The sequence below is a fragment of the Sinohyriopsis cumingii genome, chromosome 19 (genome assembly GCF_028554795.1).
Source record: "Sinohyriopsis cumingii isolate HCF-2022 chromosome 19, ASM2855479v2, whole genome shotgun sequence".
In the NCBI taxonomy this organism is placed as follows: domain Eukaryota; kingdom Metazoa; phylum Mollusca; class Bivalvia; order Unionida; family Unionidae; genus Sinohyriopsis; species Sinohyriopsis cumingii.
In genome coordinates, this window is record NC_142979.1 from 5,596,555 (window position 1) to 5,623,192 (window position 26,638).

The following is a 26,638-nucleotide window of genomic DNA, read 5'->3' on the forward strand; positions in this document are numbered from 1 at the left end:
TAGAGTAGTGTGTGAGAATATCCACGGGATCTCTAAATGGAGAACACGAATATCATCTCTTTCGATAGTACAGTGACTGGATAATACCTAATAATAATAATAATATTAATGATGATAATGACGATGATGATGACGATGATGATGATAATAATAATAATAATAATAATAATAACAACAATAATAATAATAATAAATTATTATTATTATTATCATCATTATCATTATTATTATTATAACAATAACAATAATGATAATGATGATAATAATAATAATAATAATAATAATAATATTAATGATGATGATAATAATAATAATAATAATAATAATAATAATAATAATAATGATAATAAATTAATAATAATAATAATACTTATTATTATTATTATCATCACTATCATTAATATCATTGTTATTATTATTATTATTATTATTATTATTATTATTATTATTATTTATAGTAGTAGTAGTATTATTATAACTAATGAGGGCTTAATACAAAGCTAAATCTTTAGAACAGAACCTCTAAGCGCTTTACAATATTAGTTGACAAATACGGACATATAAAGAGACAAGATTGCAAATACAAGCACAGTGAAGGAAAGTACACTTTTATTGTGTCTTAGTTCAGCAAGCAATTCATTCGAGTTGGATCGATGCTGATTTCGTCTAAGAACGTTGTTCGTAGGATTTAATCTGATAATATGAATATAAAAATATGAGTGTCGGAAGAAGGTGCCTAAATAACATGAAGGGATATCCACGTGAGTTAGGTCAGATAGGTAATTTTGGAAAGGACGGAGTTGATGAAATGTAGCAAAGAGAACAGATTTTGTGTTTAATTCTGGAGCGAACGAGTAAGCCAGTGGAGGGTACAGAGCAGAGGAAATGTTCGGTTCTTGGTACTCTAAGGATGATCCCAGCAGCCGTATTTTCAAGGTTTCTTAAGAGTCTGTTGTAGATACCCAGACGAACCAGGTAGAAAATAATTAGGACAGTCCAGTATAGAATGTACCAAGGAACACATAAGCGTTTCGTGGCATCAAGATATCTTTAGTTTTATCATCGTTGATTTTCAGCTCGTTACGTGCCATTCAAAACTACACATCCGAAATACACCTTGCTACGCCTTGAATGGTAGCATCAACTTCCAATTGGGGCTAGATTTGTATATTTATTTAGGTGTTATCAACGACCTATTGGTGAGACACCTGATAATGATCTATGACACCTGAGAGGAGCTGAGTGTAAAGAATGACCTAAACGGGTACGAGAACAAAACCCTGTGGAACACCAAACCACAGATTAACTGAGCTGGAATGTTTTCTATTTATGAATACAACCTGTGTCCTGTTAACTAAATATGACTTGAACCATAGTAATCCTGCATCGAATGCTGGAGACAGTAATATAGCATAGTCTCTTGTTGTCAAATGACACAGAAGGTTGAGAACTGTACACTTTCAACTATCCAAATCTGCTATAAAAAACTCCATTTAAAATCAGATGAGATACAAGTTGTTGACAGAAAGTTTTTTTTTTTATACGAATGGAAGCTTAAAAACGGGACTGTAGCTTTTCTAAATCGTTAGGATCAATAGTTGGTTTCTTCAACAAAGACTTTACAATTGCAGTTTTGAAAAATTATGCGAATTCCCAGAAGAAAGGGATATTGATAACTTCCCTTAGTGAAGGCAATATTGAATCTAGGTACTCAAGCAACAGTAATATCGGAATGGGCTCAAGTTCACACGACTATGGGCCGCTCTAACATACCCTTGTACGTGAGAAATCTGTAGTGACAGGCTCGAATGGTGTTAAAGATTCCTTTTGAAATTATGTACCACAATTGTGTGGTGCCGATGAGTTGATTGAAAGTATGGTGTTACTTTGATATCTAATGGTTTACATTTTGTCACGGAAGAAATGTGCAAACAGGTCCGGAAGGTTGACCGGAGAGAAGGTCGTTGGAAGTCGTGTACATTTGTTTCTTGACATTTGTGTGTTGTTAATATCAAATGCGCATGTGAATATATTTTGCTTCTGGAAAATAAGGTCCTCGAAGCACGACATTTCCACGATTGATTTGAACGTACTCATTCAACGTATAACGAAGACTTAACAGGTCCTTTTTAATATTATTATTTTGCATTTTAGGGACTTATTCAAGGCCAGATTCGTTTCTGATCGACTAATGCTTTTTTTGGTTATCCTTCCCATTCTGCTATCGTTTTTCTCGGTATGGGTTTGATGACAATGGCTAAGCGCATCTGAACTTCATCGTTGCTAATCTGGACAACACTTTGCTGCCCGATGGAGGTGAAACATGTGTCGCTCTTTCATCGGAGAGAGCTGCAGTTCGTGGAGGCGTAAAACTAATGGACTCCCACGAAGGTCTGTTGTTTCGCCAAGTTTGTTCAATGTCTGTATCAATGACTTACTTTAAACACAGTCGCGCAAGTTCATGTACACAGATGGCATTGCTCTCGGAACCCAAAGTCCCTCATTTACTGAGCTTGAGGGGGTACTGAACAAGAACCTGGAGGATATGACGGACTTCTTCAAGAAATGGCGTTCACAACCAAGCGCAACAAAGACAATCTTCAGCGTCTTCCACCTTAATAATGCAAATGCGAACCGTGAGCTTTGCATCCTCCTCAATGGGCAGCAAATAAAACACGACCCGACATCAATATCTTGGAGTGACTCTAGACAGATCACTGACATCCTACAACAACATGAAGAAAACTTCAGGACAATGAATCACTCGAAACATAATACTCCGCAAACTAGCTGGCTCAGTCTGGGGGGTTATTGCTCAGACACTCAAGACATCAGCACTGGCCCTCTGTTATTTGACATCCGAGTATGGAGCTCCTGTCTGGGTTCGATTATCCCACACTAAGTTAATTGATGTGCAGCTCAACAGAACAATGTGCATAATCTCTGCAACACTACGTCCTACTCCTTTACCATGGCTGCTAGTACTCTGCAACATTCCTCCTCCACATCTGCGTCGCCAGGAAGCAAACACACATCTGATGGCTAAGGTTTATGCCAGTGAGAAACTTCCACAGTACATGGACATCGCCTCACATCCAGCAGTCCGCTTGACTTCGATACGTCCAATCCGGTTATGTTCGTTACCGGAGGATATGACAGCTAATTCGGCATGGAGTGTTTGAGTGGTCTTCAACAGATGTTGAAAACCATTCCCTCCCTGAGTCATCTGTCTGCCCTCCTGGCTTCATCCTTCCACATTATATGTGGGCCACACTGAACCACTTTCGGACAGGACAGGATCGTTTTGCAGTCAACCTTATCCGATGAGGTCAGGCCACTAACTCTTCCTGTTGCTGTAGAGCGCTTCAGACTACGTCACACATTGTGAACAACTAAATGTTCACTGATGAAGTTCCCCGTTGGACAGCAGGTTCTGCACCTTACTGGACACGATAATAATAATAATAATAATAATAATAATAATAATAATAATAATAATAATAATAATCGGTTATGTAGAGCATAGGATTCCATTTTGGACGTGTTGAATTTTGTCCGAAATTCTGGAAGAAATTAATTTCACCTGAGTACTAAGCTGGTCCCAAACATGTCCTTAGACTGTCGTGAGAATTGGATAGTCGCAAATGATCTTTAACTTTAGATTAACAATGTCGTTTCAATTCGTTTAAGACCCCAACATGTCTATAGCGAAACATGTGCTTTCTTTGCCAAAACTTGAGAATTTAACTCCTTCAATTTGACCATGTACACGTAAGCAGTCGTTCTAAATCTCCTGGAAGTAACTTTGTTGATAACTGGATTATGAAAATAGTCTTCAGTTGTAGAGTAACGACTTTGTTTCATCGTCGATCTAGAGTCACTCGAACTTAAAGAGTAGGTGGTTGGTGTTGGATAAAAATATATCCTGTCCTTTCAAAATCACTAAGATGAACTTCCGCCAGCCGTTCTCTCGGCGTATAAGATGACACAGAACGTCATCGTCGCTAGCTTTTTCGTTTCTCTTTGGAAAGGTGTGGTTGTTTTATTACTTTATTGATTCAAGTTTGATTTGACAGGTTATCTCTCTCTCTCCCTATATACAGAACACAGTTCCACAAACGTCACGAGATTCATTTCAATCTGTAAAAAATAGAAAAGCCACAATAGATCACACGTTTCGTATTGCTGCTTTTAGTATATATAAGATATCCATACACACACACATACGCGCACAATATTGAGATGAGATATTGTTTTGCTTGATTTGGTAATCATTTTAGTAGTACTTTTTGTAATAGATCGGGATGACCCTAAAAAGAATCTTTAGTTTTGAGTAGTAATAATACACTTATGGACTTGACTACATGAACCTTCTCCACGTCGAAGTCATGATCCTACTTCATTCGTGGTAGCAGTAGTGAGTGGTGTCTCAGCGGTGGACGAAAATATAGTCCTGGAAGGTTGTTAAAACTTCCATTCTTAAGGTCTCTTTCTTTTATGTTTCGCCAAAGAAGTTTTATAAATTACTCTCATGTATTTTAACACCGCAAAAAAGTAACACGCAGATAGATTTGTTTTAACTAGCTTCGATTTATCTTCTCCTGTACTTGCTTCTGATAAAATGTATGTTCTTCTTTATTCTAATATCAAATTCCCTTTGTCGCGATACAGTTCCATGATGTTAAACCTATAGACTAATGTTAAATTCCCCTTGTCGCGATACAGGCGAATAAACTTAAACCTAGAAACTTTAAAACTTTCCCATTGTCGCCATAAACCTAGAAACTTTAAAACTTTCCCATTGTCGCCATACAGACCCACTCTTAACGTCGCCCAAGTATCCATGTTAACTACTTTTTCAATAGAAATCTGTTACTTCTCTCTTTATCTGAACCGAACTGAAACACGTTCGGAACTTTATATATACATGTACCTTTTTTACCAAATGACCTCATGTGCGCATCACAAATCATTACGGACGACTCGACTGAGATGTCACATGTTTCTTTTTCAAGAAGGAACTCTCTGTATAAGTTTCTTTCACTGAACTTGTGTAAATAATTCCAGAACCGTTTATAATACGTCTGACAATATTCTGTTTTGACATGCATGCCATGTGTTTCTGAGTTATCTGCCATTTTATGGTGATTTTCCCCTTTTGGCGTGATATCTTTCCATGGAATCTTAAAAAGCCACAAGGTGTTCCATTGGACATACATCAACATATGCACTTGATTATGTCTCAGTACCAAAGATCATTCATGAAGCAGTTTGAATCAACTTCAAATAGTCTGTGAACCCATTATGCATAATACGTAATAATTATGTTTTAATATATTTTATATGGTAGACAGGCGAATTATGTTTTAATATATTTTATATGGTCGACAGGTGAAATTACATAGTGTATGTTGGCAAAAAGGGTACAATCTGAGTATTCGGTAGTGCTGAAACTAATCCTATCCACTCCACCATTGATCACCCAAACAAATGTTGTTCATTAACGTCTCAAATCTTAATACGCGGATGACTGAAAGTAAACATACAAGATTACTTTAAAACCATGCTCTAATTTCCCTTAATAACTATTTTTAAACAAAAGGTATCGACACAATTTTGAATGTGACACTTCTGAGATTTACACTGTCTCTTTTTGAGGAGCAGCTTTAAAACAATACATTTACCAACATTTAAAAAATCGTTCCGATGGCCTAGTGGTTATAGCGTCCGCTTGGATGCAGGAGGTCGTGGGTTCGATCCCCGGCCGAGTCATACCAAAGACTTGCAAAATTGGTACTAACAGCTGTCTCGTTTACGTAGATTGCAATATACAGTATTTACCAACATTAAATGACACACAGATTGCAATAGACAGTATTTACCAACATTAAATGACACACAGATTGCAATAGACAGTATTTACCAACATTAAACGACACACAGATTGCAATAGACAGTATTTACCAACATTACCTGACACGTAGATTGCAATTTTTAAGTATTTGCCAACATTTAATGACACGTAGATTGCAATATACAGCATTTACCAACAATTAATGACACGTATATAGTAATATACAGTATTAACCAACATTAAATGACACGTAGATTGCAATTTTTTAGTATTTACCAACATTTAATGATACGTAGATTGTACTACACAATATCTACCAACATTAAATGACACATATATAGTAATAAACAGTATTTACCAACATTACATGATAAGTAGATTGCAATATACAAGATTTACCAACATTTAATAACACGTAGATTGCAATATACAGCATTTACCAACATAGATTGCAATGGACAGAATTTACAAGCATTAAATGACACGTAGATTGTAATATACAGTATTTACCAACATTAAATGACATGTAGATTGCAATAGATAGCATTTACCTACATTATATGACACGTATATTGCAATATACAGCAATTACAAACATTAAATGACACGGAGATTGCAATAGACAGTATTTACCAACATTTAATGACATGTATATTGTAATATACAATATTTACCAACATTCAATGACAATTAGATTGTAATATATCATATTTACTTACATTAAATGACATGTAGATTTCAATAGACAGTATTTACCGACTTTGAATTTCACGTAGATTGTAATAGACAGTATTTACCAACATTTAATGACACGTAGATTGTAATATACAACATTTACCAACATTAAATGACATGTCGATTGCAATAGACAGTATTTACCAACATTAAATGACACGTAGATAGCAATAGACAGTATTTACCAACATTTAATGACACATAGATTGTAATATACAACATTTACAAATATTATCTTACACGTAGATTGCAAAATACAGCGTTTACCAACATTAAATGACACGTAGATTGTCATACACAGCATCTGCCAACAATAAATGACGCGTAGATTGCAATAGACAGTATTTGTCAACATTAAATACACGTGGATTGCAATAGACAGTATTTACCAACATTTAATGACATGTAGATTGTAATATACAGCATTTACGAACATTAAATGCCACGTAGATATCCATACACAGCATCTGCCAACAATAAATGACGCGTAGATTGCAATAGACAGTATTTGTCAACATTAAATGACACGTAGATTGCAATATACAGTATTTACTAATACTTAATAATACGTAGATTGTAATATACAGCATTTACCGACATTAAATGACATGTAGAGTGCAATATACAGTATTTACCAACATTTAATGACACGTAGATAGTAATATACAGTATTTACCAACATTAGATGACACGTAGATTGCAATTTTTTGGTATTTACCAACATTTAATGACACGTAGATTGTAATATACAATATTTAGCATTTAATGACAAGTAGATTGCAATGTACAGTATTTAACAACATTTAATGACACGTATATAGTAATATACAGCATTTACCAACATTAAATGACACGTTGATTGCAATATACATTATTCAACAATATTTAATGACACGTAGATTGTAATATACAGCATTTACCAACATTTAATGACCTGTATATTGCAGTAGACTGTATTTACCAACATTTAATGACACGTAGATTGTAATATGCAGCATTCACCAACATTAAATGACATGTAGATTGCAGTAGAATGTATCTACAAAGATGTAATGACACGTAGATTGTAATATGCAGCATTTACCAACATTAAATGACACGTAAATTGCAATAGATAGTATTTACCAACATTTAATGACACGTAAATTGCAATATACAGTATTTACTAAATCTAATGACATGTAGATAGCAATATACAGTATTTACCAACATTTAATGATACGTAGATTGTAATATACAGCATTTACCAACATTAAATCACACATATATTGCAATATACAGTATTTACAAATGACAGTAGATTTTAATATACAGTATTTATCAACATTAAATGACACGGAAATTGTATGAAACCGCATTTACCAACATTAAATGATACGTAGATTGCCATATACAGCATTTGGCAACATTAAATGACACGTAGATTGCAATAGACAGTATTTGTCAACATTAAATGACACGTAGATTGCAATATACAGTATTTGCTAATACTTAATGATACGTAAATTGCAATATACAGTATTTAGCAACGTTTCATGACACGTATATTGCAATATACAGCATTTACCAATATTAAGTGACAAGTAGATTGCAATATAGAGTATTTAACAACATTTAATGACATGTAGATTGTAATATACAGAATTTACCGACATTAAATGACATGTAGATTGCAATATACAGAATTTACCGACATTTAATGACACGTAGATTGTAATATACAGCATTTACCATCATTTAATGGCACGTAGATTGTAATATACAGTTTTTACCAACATTAAATGACACGTAGATTGTAATATACAGCATTTACCAACATTAAATCACACGTAGATTGCATTATACAGTATTTACCAATATTTAATAACACGTAGATTGCATTATACAGTATTTACCAACATTAAATGACACGTAGATTGCAGTAGTCTGCATCTACCATCATGTAATGACACGTAGATTGTAATATGCAGCATTTACCAACATTAAATGACACGTGAATTGCAATAGACATTGTTTACCAACATTTAATGACATGTAGATTGCAATATACAGTGTTTATCAGCATTCAATGACACGTAGATTGTCATATACAGTATTTACCAACCTTAAATGACACAGAGATCGCAATAAACAGCATTTACCAATATTTAATGACACGTAGATTGTAATATACAGCATTTACCAACATTAAATCACAAGTAGATTGCATTATATAGTATTTACCAATATTACATGACACGTAGATTGCATTATACAGTATTTACCAACATTAAATGACACGTAGATTGCAATAGACAGTATTTACCAACATTCAATGACACATAGATTGCAATATACAGAATTTACCAACATTTAATGACAGTAGATTGTAATATACAGTATTTACCAACATTAAATGCCACGTAGATTGCAAAAGACAACGTTTACTAACATTAATTGACACGTAGATTGTAATATACATTATTTACCAACATTAAATGACACGTAGATTGCAATAGACATTATTTAACAACATTTAATGACAAGTAGATTGTAATATACAGCATTTACCAACATTAAATGACACGTAGATTGCAATAGACAGTATTTACCAACATTCAATGACACATAGATTGCAATATACAGAATTTACCAACATTTAATGACAGTATATTGTAATATACAGTATTTACCAACATTAAATGACATGTAGATTGCAATAGACAACGTTTACCAACATTAATTGACACGTAGATTGTAATATACATTATTTACCAACACTAAATGACACGTAGATTGCAATAGACATTGTTTAACAACATTTAATGACAAGTAGATTGTAATATACAGCATTTACCAACATTAAATGACACGTAGATTGTAATATACAGCATTTACCAACATTAAATGACACATGGATTGCAATAGACAGTATTTACCATCACTCAGTGACACGAAGATTGCAATATACGGTGTTTGTCAAAATTTATGACACTTAGATTGTAATATACAGTATTTACCAACATTAAATGATACGTAGATTGCAATTTTTTAGTATTTACCAACATTAAATGGCACGTAGATTGTAATATACTGTATTTGTCACATCACATTACCTTATCAACAAAACTACATGACAAATTCTACTTTAAAGGTTGGATCAATTATCCAGAATACGCATAATCAGGCGAGACTTTCATGTCAAAGGATGCTCGTTCCGTTGACATTTTCGTAGGTAGGCGTTCTTTCTTACAGTTAAGAAACTTTGTTTTGTATTGCATTAATTATATTTGGTATTCGCATAGGTCTGGTGTAAGGACTCTTTGATGTGCGACTGCCAAAACTCCATGTCATGTTCCTTTTTCAGCTGTCTAGAAAAATCAAAAGACACTTTTTAGTACCAAGTGGTGTGTTTGGGTGAAAACCTTTCATGTTAGATTTATAATCCCTATACGACATTAAAATGGAATCAAGACTCATCAGAAAATGTTCTTTGCGACCAAAACCGATAGAACAGACGCCAATGTGATTTCACGAGACTTGGCAAGGCGTGAAAATGACAAGATAACCCGTCTGTGCGGCTCGTCTCTTATCCCATATCGTCTGCATAATTTTATCTCGGCGATAGTTCGATCTCTAAATTTGTTACCCATCAAAACGGGTCGACAGTCAAAGGTTGCAGTATCCAGGACGTATTGGAGACCTCTTGAAAACGAGGGCAATGTTGATTTACATAAATACTTGCAACATCTAATTGAACATGTTATCGAAAATATATTTCACTTACATAGACAAAATAGCTTTTGAAACTGTCAATTAATGCCAGAACTTAAGGTAGACCTTTTAATGTATTTAATTCTGTAATTTATCCAAACACTTGAGATAACGTTCGTTTGTCCGACGGTGTGCAATGCCTGCACTTCATCCATTGTTCACTTTCCTGATAATACTGACATAAACCAGATTGAAATCAATAAAGTCGGAGACGAACTTTTAGGGCAGTATTTTATTAGAAGAGTAACTTTCAATACATTTAAGGCAATCTAAACATTTACTCTCGACTCAAATTGGGCTTTCCCACAATGGCTGTCGACCGGAATCCTAAGCTGATATGATTAGATTATTTTCGGTACCAAAGCAAGATATTGGTGATATAGTATGATATTTCAAAGACATTTAGTATATGTTAATTAAAAACAGAAAACAATGAATAAAGATTTATTAAATTTTCCGCCATGAAAACACAAAATGGAAGTATTTCATTTTTTGCGATAAAAAAATCGTACTCCACGCGCTTTTTTATCATTTGATGAAATAATGAAATTTTACCTGAATAAAACTTTTTTCTCAATTATTATTCTCAATGTCTTTGAAAGAGAAGTGAACATCCATGTCGATTATTATCGGTATTCCTGATGAAAATATATCATATATTTTCCTCTCTTCTATTCCCACCATCTACTCAGCCGGGATTGCCTACCGTAACGTGCCGTTGGGTAATGCAGTTTAACCTGCAAGGTGTTGTTATGTCATGAATGACAACAACAACAAAGAAAAATGCATTTGAAAGTCCATGAATATATAAAGCGGTTTTTTTGTGTGCATACAATTAGATTTTTTAAACCATGCTCAAATTGAACAGCTTATTGATTTGAATTGTTGGGTATCATTCTAGATTCGTGTTGAGTATATATTAATGTAAATGATTTAATTAACATATAGTCTGATAAGTTACTTAAAAACTTCTTTATTGTGTGACATTGACTGCAGTTATTGCACTTTGCGTAACACTGGCTGCAATTATTGCACTCCGCGTGACAGGGTTGCAGTTATTACATTCTGCGTGACGTGGACTGTAGTTACTACTCTTTGCGTGACATTGACTGCAATTATTACACTCTGCGTGATATGGACTGCAGTTATTACACTTTGCGTAACATTGGCTGCAGTTACTACACTCTGCGTGACATGGACTGCAGTAATTACGCTCTGTGTGACATTGACATCAGTTATTACACTCTGCGTGACTTTGCAGTTATTACACTGCGTGACATGGACTGCAGGTATTAAACTGCGCAACATTGCAGTTATTACACTATGCATGTCACTGACTGCAGTTATTACACTTTGAGTGACATTACAATTATTTAACTCTGCGTGACCTTGACTGCAGTTATTGTACCATGTCAATTCAGTTACTTTGTGAGATACATTGCAGTTACTACAGTATGCATTGAATGAAGTTCTTACATTACGTCAATTCATTTATGAGGCATTGGTTGCAGTTCTTACAGTTTATCAATTCATCTTACTTTAGAAGAAATTTATTTGATTCATTGACTCCAATTTATGTTCACTGACAACTAATATACATTATGTACATCAGTCATTTACGTGACTTCGTAGTAATTCAGTATCAAGCTAACACTGTAATGCAAGGATCTACAATGTTATAAACAGCGTTAACTTCATTACTTTTATCGGTTTACGCGACTCACATACATTGAAATTTTACTTCTTTTAATATTATTTTCCGAAACGGTTTTAACTCAGACAGTGATTATGCTTCAATAAAAAGATATAAATTTTAAAGTACAAGCATGATAGGTATAAATTATAACAAAGTCTTTTTAATGAACGTATACGTTTTTGGTACTCAAATATTTTCTGTACTTGCATGTGGAGCACTGCCGTGTTTTTGTCACCACATGGTTAAGTCAAATAAACAAATACATTTATTGCAGAAATATATACACCGTTTCATATATATATGCCTGCATGTTTTCCTCTCTCAAATCTTTCATTAAATATTCATAAACCTACGTCAGCACACTGATGTAAAGACTCCTTGTATTTTTATGCTAATAGTTCTTGACAGAAAGAAACACCCCTTTAGTTTTTGGCGCCCATGTATTTCTCTCATGAGGGAACGGAAAGAAAAGGTCTTCCCAGGTTAAAGACAGAGCATGTGGTTAATTTTAGTCCATGTAGTGTAATTACCAGTGTCATTTGTATTTGAAAGTGGATTTGAACTAAATGACCCGGCTCTTCGTATTTTCAGCGAACTCCGTTGACCTCAAAAAGGCTCAATTTTACGATTATCTCTCAACGCGGGAATGCAAGCTGTTACAATTTACTGTACCATCCTTGACGTGTGTGTAGTTATTATCATATCAACTGTACTTGTTAAATAATTGTATAACATTTCCAACATCATAAATAGGCATAGAATTAAAATACAGGTTGAAAAAATGTTTGATTTTATCCAACGTTTTCTTGGAAGTGACATTTGTTTGTCGCTTTTTTTCATCAAACCCACGAAAAAACCCACGAACTATCAATATCGCCAACCACGCCCCCAACCATACCAACAAGCATCAATGTGTTATTTTGGTTTATTTAATTGTATTCTAAATATGCATTTGTTTTATTTAAAAGTATTGGTACACATGAAAACTAACAAAAGGAACATTTCACAAATGTTAGTTTATCAGCTTGAATACGACTAATTAATTAGCGTCAACAAAGGGTCTTTATTTACTATTGTTATTTTTAAATATTGGTAATCTCCACTTGTTAAAATGTACGACAGTGTGCACGATATTCATGTACCACTGTTGTTTCTTGGAAAATATCTCAAAACATATAACTTATTGGTTTGTTATGACTTTTTTGGGTGTGTGGGTGTGTTTTTCTAAATAGTTTTTTGTGATGTTCTGGGGGCGGTATACATATTTTAATTTCATCTTCTTCACATAAAACGGGTGAATTTCTTTGCATAAATATGTGTTACCCTTGATGTAGCTACAAAGATGCAGATTAATAGGGACCCGTTTTTTTAAAGGATGCAATATTGATACTCCCATTTTAGTAATGGATTTCAATTCGACACCATAAACATGGTTTCCGCATGAGATCTATTGATGGATATAAATAGAACTCGGTTATGTTATTTAAAATTGAGAAAACCTCAAAAGAAGAAGAAGAAAAAAAAAACATTGTTTTTTAAAAGTTCAGTTATTTATTTCAATAACCGAACATAAATTTTCAAATACCTAACTTTACTTGTTTAGACATATTGTTAGTACAGTTCACCTTCATTTACTTTTCTTAATTTTAATACCCATGCATAAAAGCGTAATTGTTTTATATTGTTATTCATAGATGCAAAGACACTTAAGTTCACACAAAGAGAGTGATGACAGGGCATGTAAAATAAATACATTTTTTCACGTACAATAATCTTAAACTTGGATCACTAAGACCACCTAAGGCGCGAACATTATATATCGAACATTTGTATAATGTTTATATTTGCGAATAATTTCATTTTTCTGCAAATAATTTTGATTACAATGATTGAGCTTTGAACAGTAAGAAAATTCCGTTATGTAAATTTCAAAAGCCGGTTGTAAAAATGTGCATACTAAATTCAGATATTTCAATATTTTGTTTAAAACGTGAAAAATAAAGAAGATTACACAAAATTGCTCCCCGCCAACTTATTTTCCAAGAAGACGATTAAAACATTTCTACAACATAATATATAAACTGCAATTATATTATTATAGATTTCACAAATTAGGGATCAACAGAATTTGACGGAATTTTTGTTTGTTTCTTTACATAACAAATATTATTCTACATGAAAAGAAACCATTTACTAGCATAAATTATAAACGAAATTTCTAGAATATGAAATTAAACAACAAAAAATAATACATTTCACTTAATTAGAAGTGAAGTAAAAATTACCGGGAATGAAATCAAGCGTTCTGTGCGCTTGACAAACCATATATATTGTTTTCCGTCCATCTTCGTTGAATCTATTTATTCGTCTATCTATCCGTCTATTTATCCGTCTATCTATCCGTCTATTTATCCGTCTATCTATCGATCAGCTTTAATATCAACCAATCTATATTCCCTTTTGTCTTCGTTATCAAGGTTAGATTCTAGGATAATTTGATGAACAAATGTACTTATTATTTATTTATTTATTTATTTATTTATTTATTTATTTATTTATATTTTTATTTATTTATTTATTTATTTATTTATTTATTTATTTATTTGTATTAGTAGTGGATTTAATATTAGCATTTGTCCTACGATCTTTTGTCGTGATTTCAATAAATCCGCACGGTTTTGTTACCACGCTATGTCTATTTGCTGGGAATTATTCGAGACTTATAATTAAATCAACTGTTTTTTATCCAAGTGGTTTGAACACCGATTTGAGACAATTTTATATTGATTGGGCGGTCTTAGTTTCTAATCTCTACCCAGGCAAACTTTCAGAGAATGAAGCCAAAGAAAATATATGTTGCTTTCTTGTTTGGTTTTCAAACGCAGCAGATACTGGGGGAAATTTTGTTTGTATTTTGTGGGGGTCTTAGTTTGCTATTCTTGCATTTTTGGGCTCTAAATAGTAAATATAAAATGGTATTGTCATTTTCGGCTATTTTGTATATCTAATTATCAAAATTTCATTATTTTTATTGTCCGTTTTATATATATATATATATATATATATATATATATATATATATATATATATATATATATATATATATATATATATATATATAAAATCTCAGATGATTTACATATATAATTTATAATACTCTATCTCCTTTCACTGTATGTAGCTAGTGTCCATTTTCACTTCCTTTCATTTGTGGCTGGCGGATTTTGATGACGCGTCAGAATTCAAGAAAATCTTTAGATCCTCTTCTTTACTCTGATTTTTTACCTAATCGGAACTCCCCGTAATTCATCGGACAATTTCAGTTATAGCGAATTTTGTCACCAGCAGCGACAGCATATGGTGGGACCTAATTAACGCAGCACGTATAATTGAAGCCTGCAACGACTTGGATCACGAAAGACATCTCCGCCCTCGGATTTAAAAGCAGTTTCCTCCCTCCAAAGTGGTTGCTAACGGGCGTCTTAATTGAGACATCTCCCGAGTTGTTATTGATATATTCATTAAAATATATTTCTAGCTCAAATGACAAATTTATGAGATTCAGCGACCAAAAATACACGAAGAAAGAAAACCATCCACAAAGAAATCAACACCTCCCATTGCACATCGCGTATGTGCCTCAAACTGCAATGATGCAAATCACCACAGCGCCCTCTCAGATTCTCGAACCCAAAGCAACATATACTTGAACAAAGTAGACTTTCCTGCAGTGACTTTGGAACGAGGCTTTTCTCCTATCTATGAATTAGAGAATATACCTTAGTCTTTAGTAACAAAAACTAACTCCGCATATATAATACTGTAAATGAATTTGAAGCAGTCACGCGCGCGATGGAACATGCCATAAATGATATGGGTCATTACTAAAGCTTCGTTTCACAGGCAGAGCTTTCGTCGGTAAATTGCCCTATCAAACGACTCGACACTTGAGGCTCGTGTCTCCAAACGTAGCAAAGCGTCTCCGACCTCACTTAGAGAGATGTGTCCTTCGACAAACCTATAACTGGTTACACCTTCAACTCGACAACAAAATTAGCTAACATTCTGAAATAATTCATTTCTTCAAGAGTTAGTCGGCAAAGTTGAAACATGGATTGGCCGCTAGAATGGGCAGCAAGTCTACGCTCTCTACAAGCCTGGGGACTGAGGTAGGATTGATTTTTTTAACTGATTTATTTTATTTTATTTTTCTTGTGGTTGGTTTTATTTTACATACTTTCAAAGCAAAAATTATAATAACCATTATGAGGTTGCAAGTTTTTATTAGATATACCTCTTATATAACGTTTAATCATGGAACAATTCTTATCATGTGTATTGGTGACTGATCTCTCAAGCTCCCCCCCCCCCGTGATTGTGAGATAATGAAAAGCTGTTTGTTCAGGTACAATATGAAACTGTAAATGTAAGAATCTCCAGCTGCCATCAGAATTGTCCATCAGCTGGTTTGTTTTATGATAGCAAATGAGTTTGAAGGTACAATGACCCCATATCTGACATATTAACGAAACTTCAATACATGTTTTGGTTGACTTTCATGTGAATCATTGTACACCCACTTAATTCATGTTTTCCATTGCTATCAAAACTTTCAGTATTATTGTTACAGATGTGCTCGCCATTATTATAATCACGATCAAATTTATCTTTCTCGTTTTCAGCCTGTTCCTTCTTAAATTATTATTATTATTATTATTATTATTATTATTATTATTATTATTATTATTATTATTAAGCTTTAAAAGAAGATAAAGAGAATGCCAAATATTTCTCTGTCACTATTAACTATCAATAATATTTCCAGGTACATATGTGAAGGTAAGCACAAACCTAATTTAAAACAACATTCAGAAAGTGTCTATATTTCAGAAATAGTTTTAAATATTTTGTGGCCAGTTTGACCATTAATTAAATAGATAATGACTTTGTAAGTACTGCTAAATAAGCCAATGTGATGTGACTTAAACCGTGACGTTTTATTTCCAAGTCATTGCATTTTTCAAATCAATCCTAATCATTTGTCATTGCATTAAAGTCATTGTTATTTAGCTCCCTCTGGTGTTTTACAATATATATTTTTCCAATTTTCAGGCCTTATTAGTTTCTAACCATATTTCTGAGACTGAAACTTAAGATAATAGAAAAAGATTTTATGTACTGCAAATAGATTGTATTCCGTAGCCATTAACAATATTACCAACGAAACCTTACCCATTCTTAATTGTTTTTATGGTCCAGTGTTCATTTACCCTAACGAATGAGAGGAGCAATACCCTAGAATAATTGCACGATGTATTTACATGTTTAACAAATAAAAACTAGGATTCAGTCTGATTCAGACTGAGATCGGCATTCCAACCAAATAATGAGACATTATTGAAGGAACAGCCATACAATAAAGCAAATTTTCACTTCAGACATTGACAGAACCAAAAAGACTTTGACGTTTGTTTGCTTGTGCTATATTAATATAGGGCTGGGCTGATCACTAGGGTTTACACATTTACTGGCAAAAAACTGATTTGGGCATTTGTTTTAAAAAATCAGAATATTTTGTAACTTTTCGCAATTAAATACATTTGCAGTAACTTTTAGGTTTAAGACTTTTCTATCCATGAAATTAGAATGAAAGATATCAGTACTTTTATTTCACATTCGCAAACGTAAAATCTTGTTTCCAGTCTTGGATAAACGTGATCTTTCTTATAATTATGTTTTTATTTTCAAGCACTGACAAGTAATAACGAAGGTACACCGATTCGTCATAATCACAATGCAATGCAAATCCTACCTACCTATTTTAACATGGTGTAACAAAAAAAAACTTACGAAAATTGCTGCTTAGGAGGTTCAAGTTCAATGTTTAATAAATTATCTGGAAATTCCACTTTTATAATATAATATTTGACAAAATTATAAATAATTTCACTTTTACCCCTTACTTCAAGAATATTGATCTCAGCTATGTAAAAGAAGCATCGCTAATAAACTGGGACATAATTTAGACCGAATCATCAGTGTGTGTGTGTGTGTGTGTGTGTGTGTGTGTGTGTGTGTGTGTGTGTGTGTGTGTGTGTGTGTGTGTATTACTAACGAAGATGCAAATTATTGTAGTCTGCATTTATATGATAATTCTACTAGACCACCAAAAAAAATTAACTTCAAAATGTGCTTTCGGAGTTGAATGTCTGTTAAGTGTTGTCCCCACAAATAAAAAATAATGAATGATAACATATTTAAATCTGTTATAACGACTTTAAAATATCTTTAGTACGTAGCAAATTCAAGATTTACTTTTAAAAAGTCACAAGATATTTGGTAGAAATGAAGAGTAAACAATTAATGAAAACTACCTAGTACATTTGAATGTTTTGGAATGGCATAACTCCGATTTAAGACTTCAATAATAAAATGTTTAATCAAGAAACATTTTGCGTGTCTGACAGACGGACGGACGGACCAATTTTAGGACAGATGACAGTCCCCGAAAGACATATTCATTAAACTCAAAATATTGCGAAAACATTCCACTATTGTGCAGCTTACGACAGAGAAAATTAAGATGGTTACAAAAACATTAGTCATTCTTACATATCACCCCAGTGCAGAGTCTAACTTTTGCACACTACGGATACTTGTCTGATCATTTTGAATGAGTTTCGTAATACACCACATAATTTTACTTCACTATTTAATCATTTCCTTTATTTATATTGGCTCGTGGATCCAAGTTACATTTCGATATCGATTATACGATGAAATGTTTTTAGCATAAATAATATTCTAAGCTATCTACATACAATGATATCTCCATAGCATGTGATTCGTTTGAGATGGTAGTAAGCCAGTAATTGTTCAAATATATACTCTAAATAGGGTAATTTGTATTTTTTTTCAGGTATGCAAATAAGACACGTGACTTGTAGTATTATCAGAAAAAGTGTAGACTATATGGGCAAACAGTTACATCGAGAAGACCAAGCACGTGTCAACAAAATATTAAACTATATAGTGTCACTGACTATTTCAGTAATCTATTCGATTCAACGACATCAAATAGTTTATGATTCTGAAAGATCTTTAATAAATAACAAAGATTTTTTGCCGACAAATACTGGACAAAAACTGACTTGATCTAACAGTATACCTTGCTTCCGTCTAATAAATGCTACACAAATTTAAAGTTTTCATATTGGTATTGTTAAGCTGAGAATGTATTTGCAGAAAATGCAAGTAGCGGCAAATAAACACCAGGAACGATTTATAAACATATATTAAGCTCACAGTCGTTTCAGTGGCCATAGGTATTATTGACTGACCCCAACTCGTATAGGTATTATTGATTGACCCCAACTCGTATAGGTTGTATTGATTGACCCCAACTCGTATAGGTATTATTGACTGACCCCAACTCGTATAGGTATTATTGATTGACCCAACTCGTATAGGTATTATTGATTGACCCCAACTCGTATAGGTTGTATTGATTGACCCCAACTCGTATAGGTATTATTGATTGACCCCAACTCGTATAGGTATTATTGATTGACCCCAACTCGTATAGGTATTATTGACTGACCCCAACTCGTATAGGTATTATTGACTGACCCCAACTCGTATAGGTATTATTGATTGACCCCAACTCGTATAGGTATTATAGATTGACCCCAACTCGTATAGGTATTATTGACTGACCCCAACTCGTATAGGTATTATTGACTGACCCCAACTCGTATAGGTATTATTGACTGACCCAACTCGTATAGGTATTATTGATTGACCCCAACTCGTATAGGTATTATTGATTGACCCCAACTCGTATAGGTATTATTGATTGACCCCAACTCGTATAGGTATTATTCACTGACCCCAACTCGTATAGGTATTATTGATTGACCCCAACTCGTATAGGTATTATTGATTGACCCCAACTCACATAGGTATTACTGATTGATCCCAACTCGTATAGGTATTATTGATTGACCCCAACTCGCATAGGTATTACTGATTGATCCCAACTTGTATAGGTATTATTGATTGACCCCAACTCGTATAGGTATTATTGATTGACCCCAACTCGTATAGGTATTACTGATTGACCCCAACTCGTATAGGTATTATTGATTGACCCCAACTCGTATAGGTATTATTGACTGACCCCAACTCGTATAGGTATTATTGATTGACCCCAACTCGTATAGGTATCATTGACTGACCCCAACTCGTATAGGTATTATTGACTGACCCCAACTCGTATAGGTATTATTGATTGACCCCAACTCGTATAGGTATTATTGACTGACCCCAACTCGTATAGGTATTATTGATTGACCCCAACTCGTATAGGTATTATTGATTGACCCCAACTCGTATAGGTATTATTGATTGACCCCAACTCGTATAGGTATTATTGATTGACCCCAACTCGTATAGGTATTATTGATTGACCACAACTCGTATAGGTATTATTGATTGACCCCAACTCGTATAGGTATTATTGATTGACCCCAACTCGTATAGGTATTACTGATTGACCCCAACTCGTATAGGTATTATTGATTGACCCCAACTCGTATAGGTATTATTGATTGACCCCAACTCGTATAGGTTTTATTGATTGACCCCAACTCGCATAGGTATTACTGATTGGTCCCAACTTGTATAGGTATTATTGATTGACCCCAGCTCGTATAGGTATTGCTAATTGACCCCAACTCGTATAGGTATTATTGATTGACCCCAACTCGTATAGGTATTATTGACTGACCCCAACTCGTATAGGTATTATTGATTGACCCCAACTCGTATATGTATTATTGACTGACCCAACTCGTATAGGTATTATTGATTGACCCCAACTCGTATAGGTATTATTGATTGACCCCAACTCGTATAGGTATTATTGACTGACCCCAACTCGTATAGGTATTATTGATTGACCCCAACTCGTATAGGTATTATTGATTGACCCCAACTCGTATAGGTATTATTGATTGACCCCAACTCGTATATGTATTATTGATTGACCCCAACTCGTATAGGTATTATTGATTGACCCCAGCTCGTATAGGTATTATTGATTGACCCCAACTCGTATAGATATTATTGATTGACCCCAACTGGCATAGGTATTACTGATTGATCCCAACTCGTATAGGTTTTATTGATTGACCCCAACTCGTATAGGTATTACTGATTGATCCCAACTTGTATAGGTATTATTGATTGACCCCAGCTCGTATAGGTATTACTAATTGACCCCAACTCGTATAGGTATTATTGATTGACCCCAACTCGTATAGGTATTATTGACTGACCCCAACTCGTATAGGTATTATTGATTGACCCCAACTCGTATAGGTATTATTGATTGACCCCAGCTCGTATATGTATTATTGACTGACCCCAACTCGTATAGGTATTATTGATTGACCCCAACTCGTATAGGTATTATTGATTGACCCCAACTCGTATAGGTATTATTGACTGACCCCAACTCGTATAGGTATTATTGATTGACCCCAACTCGTATAGGTATTACTGATTGGCCCCAACTCGTATAGGTTTTATTGATTGACCCTAACTCGTATAGGTATTATTGATTGACCCCAACTCGTATAGGTATTATTGACTGACCCCAACTCGTATAGGTATTATTGACTGACCCCAACTCGTATAGGTATTATTGATTGACCCCAACTCGTATATGTATTATTGACTGACCCCAACTCGTATAGGTATTATTGATTGACCCCAACTCGTATAGGTATTATTGATTGACCCCAACTCGTATAGGTATTATTGACTGACCCCAACTCGTATAGGTATTATTGACTGACCCGAACTCGTATGTTCACAGCATGTAAATGTGTGGCAATTGTCAAGATTTGACAAAACAGACATAACACAATTCACGATTATGTCGATTACCATGTTCTTTAGAGGAAGAAGTAATCTGAAATTAAAATTCAAACAAAAACAAATAATCAGTTGGAAGAATTCAGACGGAAGATTTTTGCCTCACACGCAGAATATCAAGGATCCGAATTACAATTATATGAAGTTTAGACCAAGTTATAATCGTAATACTGTACCTTCGAGAATCTTCTCATTGCCATAGTAAACCATAAAGGTCAAATGCCTAGAAAATGACTGGCATAATTATGTGTTTACAAAGTTAAGTCTTTAGACAACTTTTTATTACTGATTACAGAACTTTATTTTTTTCAAACAACAAACCAAAGAAGCTATTTCCAAAAAGAATCTATGGAATCCTATTTTGTGCCTTAAAATGGCAGTTATATGCACCTTGTTTTCGTTTTAGATATATACCTTTAAGACAGATATAAATGCATTCCTCTATAATTGACTTTTACTACATGTTAGCAATGTTGTACTGAAATCGTGTTGTGGTGCATCATATGGGTCGTCAGTTACAGACGGGTGACAATACCGTGTTTTTGGCTTTGCTAAAAACAACATATTTTTTTTCAAAAGAATATCTTGGAGTTATTTTACTATAGCATATAAATGTTAGCAACAACAATAATAAAATTGAAAATGTCTCTGTTTTGAAAACCACAAAGTGTTGATGGATTCCTTTATCAACGAGTATACATTGAATTCTTTTCTTGCAAAGCTTCCAACAATAAATATTCGCACACCTTTTAACGTTTTTAGGTTAGGGTTTGTCTTTCTGCCCTTCTTCTTGAATTCAACAATTTATGTCCGTAAGACAGTAAATAACACAACATTTTTACTTCATATATACGATATAAAGGCATCAGATCAAGTATGTATCGTTTGTGTGGAATCATCAGATCAAGTATTTGTCATTTGTGTGGAATCATCAGATCAAATATGTGTCGTGTGTGTGGAATCATCAGAACAAGTATTTTTGTCGTTTGTGTGGAATCATCAGATCAAGTATTTGTCATTTGTGTGGAATCATCAGATCAAGTATTTGTCATTTGTCTGGAATCATCAGATCAAGTATGTGTAGTGTGTGTGGAATCATCAGCTCAAGTATGCGTCGTTTATGTGGAATCATCAGATCAAGTATGTGTCGTGTGTGTGGAATTATCAGATTAAGTATTTATCGGATGCGTGGAATCATTTGTGTGAAATCATTTCACTTCGCATATAGATGATCTTGCACGAGGACCATTTCAGACGAAAACTATAAAACCAGTCAAATAATTACTAGTTTTTGCAAGCCTTGAAATGAGCATCAATGATTTTCTTTAAAATATTTTTACTAAACCGCAGAATAGTGTTGTGAACTTGGTTTAAAATTGATTCAGATGACTCGGTAATTACTCCTAACCTTTATATGACGTCATAATATTATTGGTGACGACGTTAGGTGCCATTTTAATGGCTACATCTTGCCTTCACTTTATGCTCAACTTTTGACCTAAATATCTTCTTTCTTTTCACCTGCTGTCCAATGTCCATTTTGAACTTTAAAAAAAATTGTACATTTTAATATTTTTCTTTTTTCTTCGTACAACCAGATCGCTTCAAAATTTATTTGTCAATACCTTAAATCGGCAAAAGGGAAGAGTTGGGCATATCTTTATGTGGACTTGACATAAATCTCGCCAGTGACAATTATCTGGATATAATTCTCTTGTATCTTGTTCCGTAGATTTCCCTGATTAGAAATCTTTTTTTCTACTAGACTCTCACTCTAAAATAAGTTTAATATATGTATGCGGCCAATGGCGTCAAGAGTCCTAATATTGAAACAAAATTTCAGACTTAGTGTTGCCCAACACGCCAGCCTCCTAATCACGTGACACGAAGCCAGCATCATTTGGCATTTAGAGATGAGACTATATGCATGATCTATCTGGGTTTTGGGTGATCTATGGTATGGGCCGCCGATAAAACACATGCTTATCTCTAGATATAAATTTGTCTCCTCCAGTAATATTACTATTTAGCGAATCATAAATGTCTTCATGAAGTCATATTGCACTGGCTGCTATTCCTGTGCCTGAGAGAGAGAGAGAGAGAGAGAGAGAGAGAGAGAGAGAGAGAGAGAAAGAGAGAGAGAGAGAGAGAGAATCTCTGAATACAATTCTCTGTAATAGTTTGTGATAACATGTACAGAACAAAAATAGAGGCCTTTCGAAAGGTTGCTCTTTTCAGCGACAACGTTTTGACTATCCAGAATAGTCAAGTTTGAAAATCTCCAACTTTCTGTTCTCTTTTCCTATGTGATTGTGATTTTAAAAGTGTAGACACGAAATGACCCAACGCCGTTTGCGTTATATATCGCATCGTATTTAAAATTGATGACTGCTATGCTTTTATGGATAATAATTTTTCTACACGCTTCTGATGTGAGAGGATTTTCATAGACGGTAGAGCACTGACTTCATTTTCAGGACAAATATGTAAATATATTGAGCAATTAGTCGTATTTAACTGGGACATAGTGACCGCATCACTTTTATGGAAACCAGCAATCAGATAAATTCACACTCTACGATGGGGTATTTAAAAAGCTCTGAACATTAGTGCGCTGTATAACAAAGTGCTCTCCACGGACATCAACTCACTTTCTGAGTTACATGGACCAGTTTTACCTGCCATTTTCTAATCACTTTCTGGTACGTTTCTCATGCACTGGAAAACTACACTAACAACCACATGGCGGCTTAAATCGTGTAACATCGGCGATTCTTTGATGATGACATTCAGCCAAAAGATGACTTGAAGCTGATTCGTTGCAGTATGAAATATGTGGCAACGTTAGGAGTCAGTGTTTCTTCAGGAAGTCTGTCGGATTTGGTGTCAATGTGTAGGTGGATACATCAGGTACTGGTGCCTGAACGGATTGTTCGCACGTGTGCCTCGATTATCAGTTTTTTGCATCGAATTATAATGCGCATACAACTTTCTTGATAGTCCGAACAGATCGACAGAGTTGTTGTCTCTGCTCGTTTTCCCCACTCCAAAACTTCAAGTTTCTCTTGCGTCGAGTTCAAAAAGGTAAATTCATGTTCATCACCAGTTCTAATCTCGTTCCAACGTCTCTGGTCACCCTTTTCATATTTGGCTAGTTGCTGTTTGGCGATTTAAAATCCGGGTCTGTTTTTCATCATCCTTTAACAAATGCTAGACCCATCTTGCACAAACCTTTTTGGAATTCAAATGATTCTTCAAGACATTTAAAAACAAACAACTTACAAATTAGTGCAAGTGAGAACAGAAATATCCCCAGCTATATATTGAGCATCCTTATCAATTGTCCCCTTCACAACAGCCACGCACGGCTCGCTCTCCAGCTACTGTTTTTCTTTCTTTCCAGAACGTCAGTCATCTTTCACCCATCTTTAACCGATAAAACCATATCGAAAATATATTATATCAGAGAGGATAACATCCATATGCATTATCCAAGTCGGTCTTGATATTAGTCAGAGACAGCCCGGATAAAATCATATCGAAAATGTATGATATTAGAGAGGATAACATCGATACACATTATCCAAGTCGGTCTTGATATTAGTCAGAGAGAGCCCGGATAAAACCATAACGAAAATGTATGATATTAGAGAGGATAACATCCATACACATTATCCAAGTCTGTCTTGATATTAGTCGGAGAGAGCCCGGATTTTATTGTATGGTCTTTGCTCGTAGCAAAATCGCTTCTCATTCTACGACATTTTTACGTCACTGACATTTGTCTATGTTCTGTGCAGATGTCTGGCGCGTTATATGCGTAGCGTCATATCGGTATATAGAATATTGCATTTTGTCTATGGATTGACACTACATTTATTGACAGGTTTAAAGAAGCAAAAAGTTATATACATATACAAGTATTGACGCATCTTCATTGAAACAAAATATCTACAATCTTTCAGCCCCATTTACCTGTATTTAAGCACATCCAATAAAACAAAAACTCTACACTCTTTTAACACTCTATATACCAGTATTTAAGCATATACGATGAAACAAAAACTCTACACTATTTTAGCACTCCATATGCCAGTAATTATGCATATTCAATTAAACAAAAACTCTACACTCCTTTAGAAAAATATACTAGTATTTAAGCATATCCAATGAAACAAAAATTCTACACTCCAATTCTACAGTCTTTTTGCACTCCATATGTCAGTAATTATGCATATCCAGTGAAACAAAAACTCTACACTATTTTAGGACTCCATATACCAGTAATGCATATTCAATGAAACAAAAACTCTACACTAATTTAGCACTCCATATACCAGTAATTATGCATGTCCAATTAAACAAAAACTCTATACTCTTTTAGAAAAATATACCAGTATTTAAGTATATTCAATCAAACAAAAATTATACACTTTTTTAGCACCATATACCAGTATTTAAGCATATTCAATGAAACCAATCTCTACACTCTTTTAGCACTCCATATACCAGTAATTATGCATATTCAATTAAACAAAAACTCTATACTCTTCTAGCACTCCATATTTCAGAAGTTATGCATATTCAATGATACAAAATATCTTCACTCACTGACCACCATATATCAGTATTTCATTTAAGCATATTCAATGAAACAAACA

At 34.1% G+C, this 26,638-nt stretch overlaps 1 protein-coding gene across 1 annotated transcript in view; it reads left to right on the plus strand.

Moving 5' to 3' along the window:
• The first annotated feature begins 15,923 nt into the window (after positions 1–15,923).
• LOC149775090 (uncharacterized) overlaps positions 15,924–26,638 on the plus strand; it is a 112,724-nt gene continuing 102,009 nt past the window's right edge. The window contains exon 1 of the mRNA XM_089943175.1: positions 15,924–16,207. Within this exon, the coding sequence (XP_089799301.1) occupies positions 16,149–16,207 (59 nt within the window). The 5' untranslated portion in view covers positions 15,924–16,148. The remainder of the gene's footprint in view (positions 16,208–26,638) is intronic.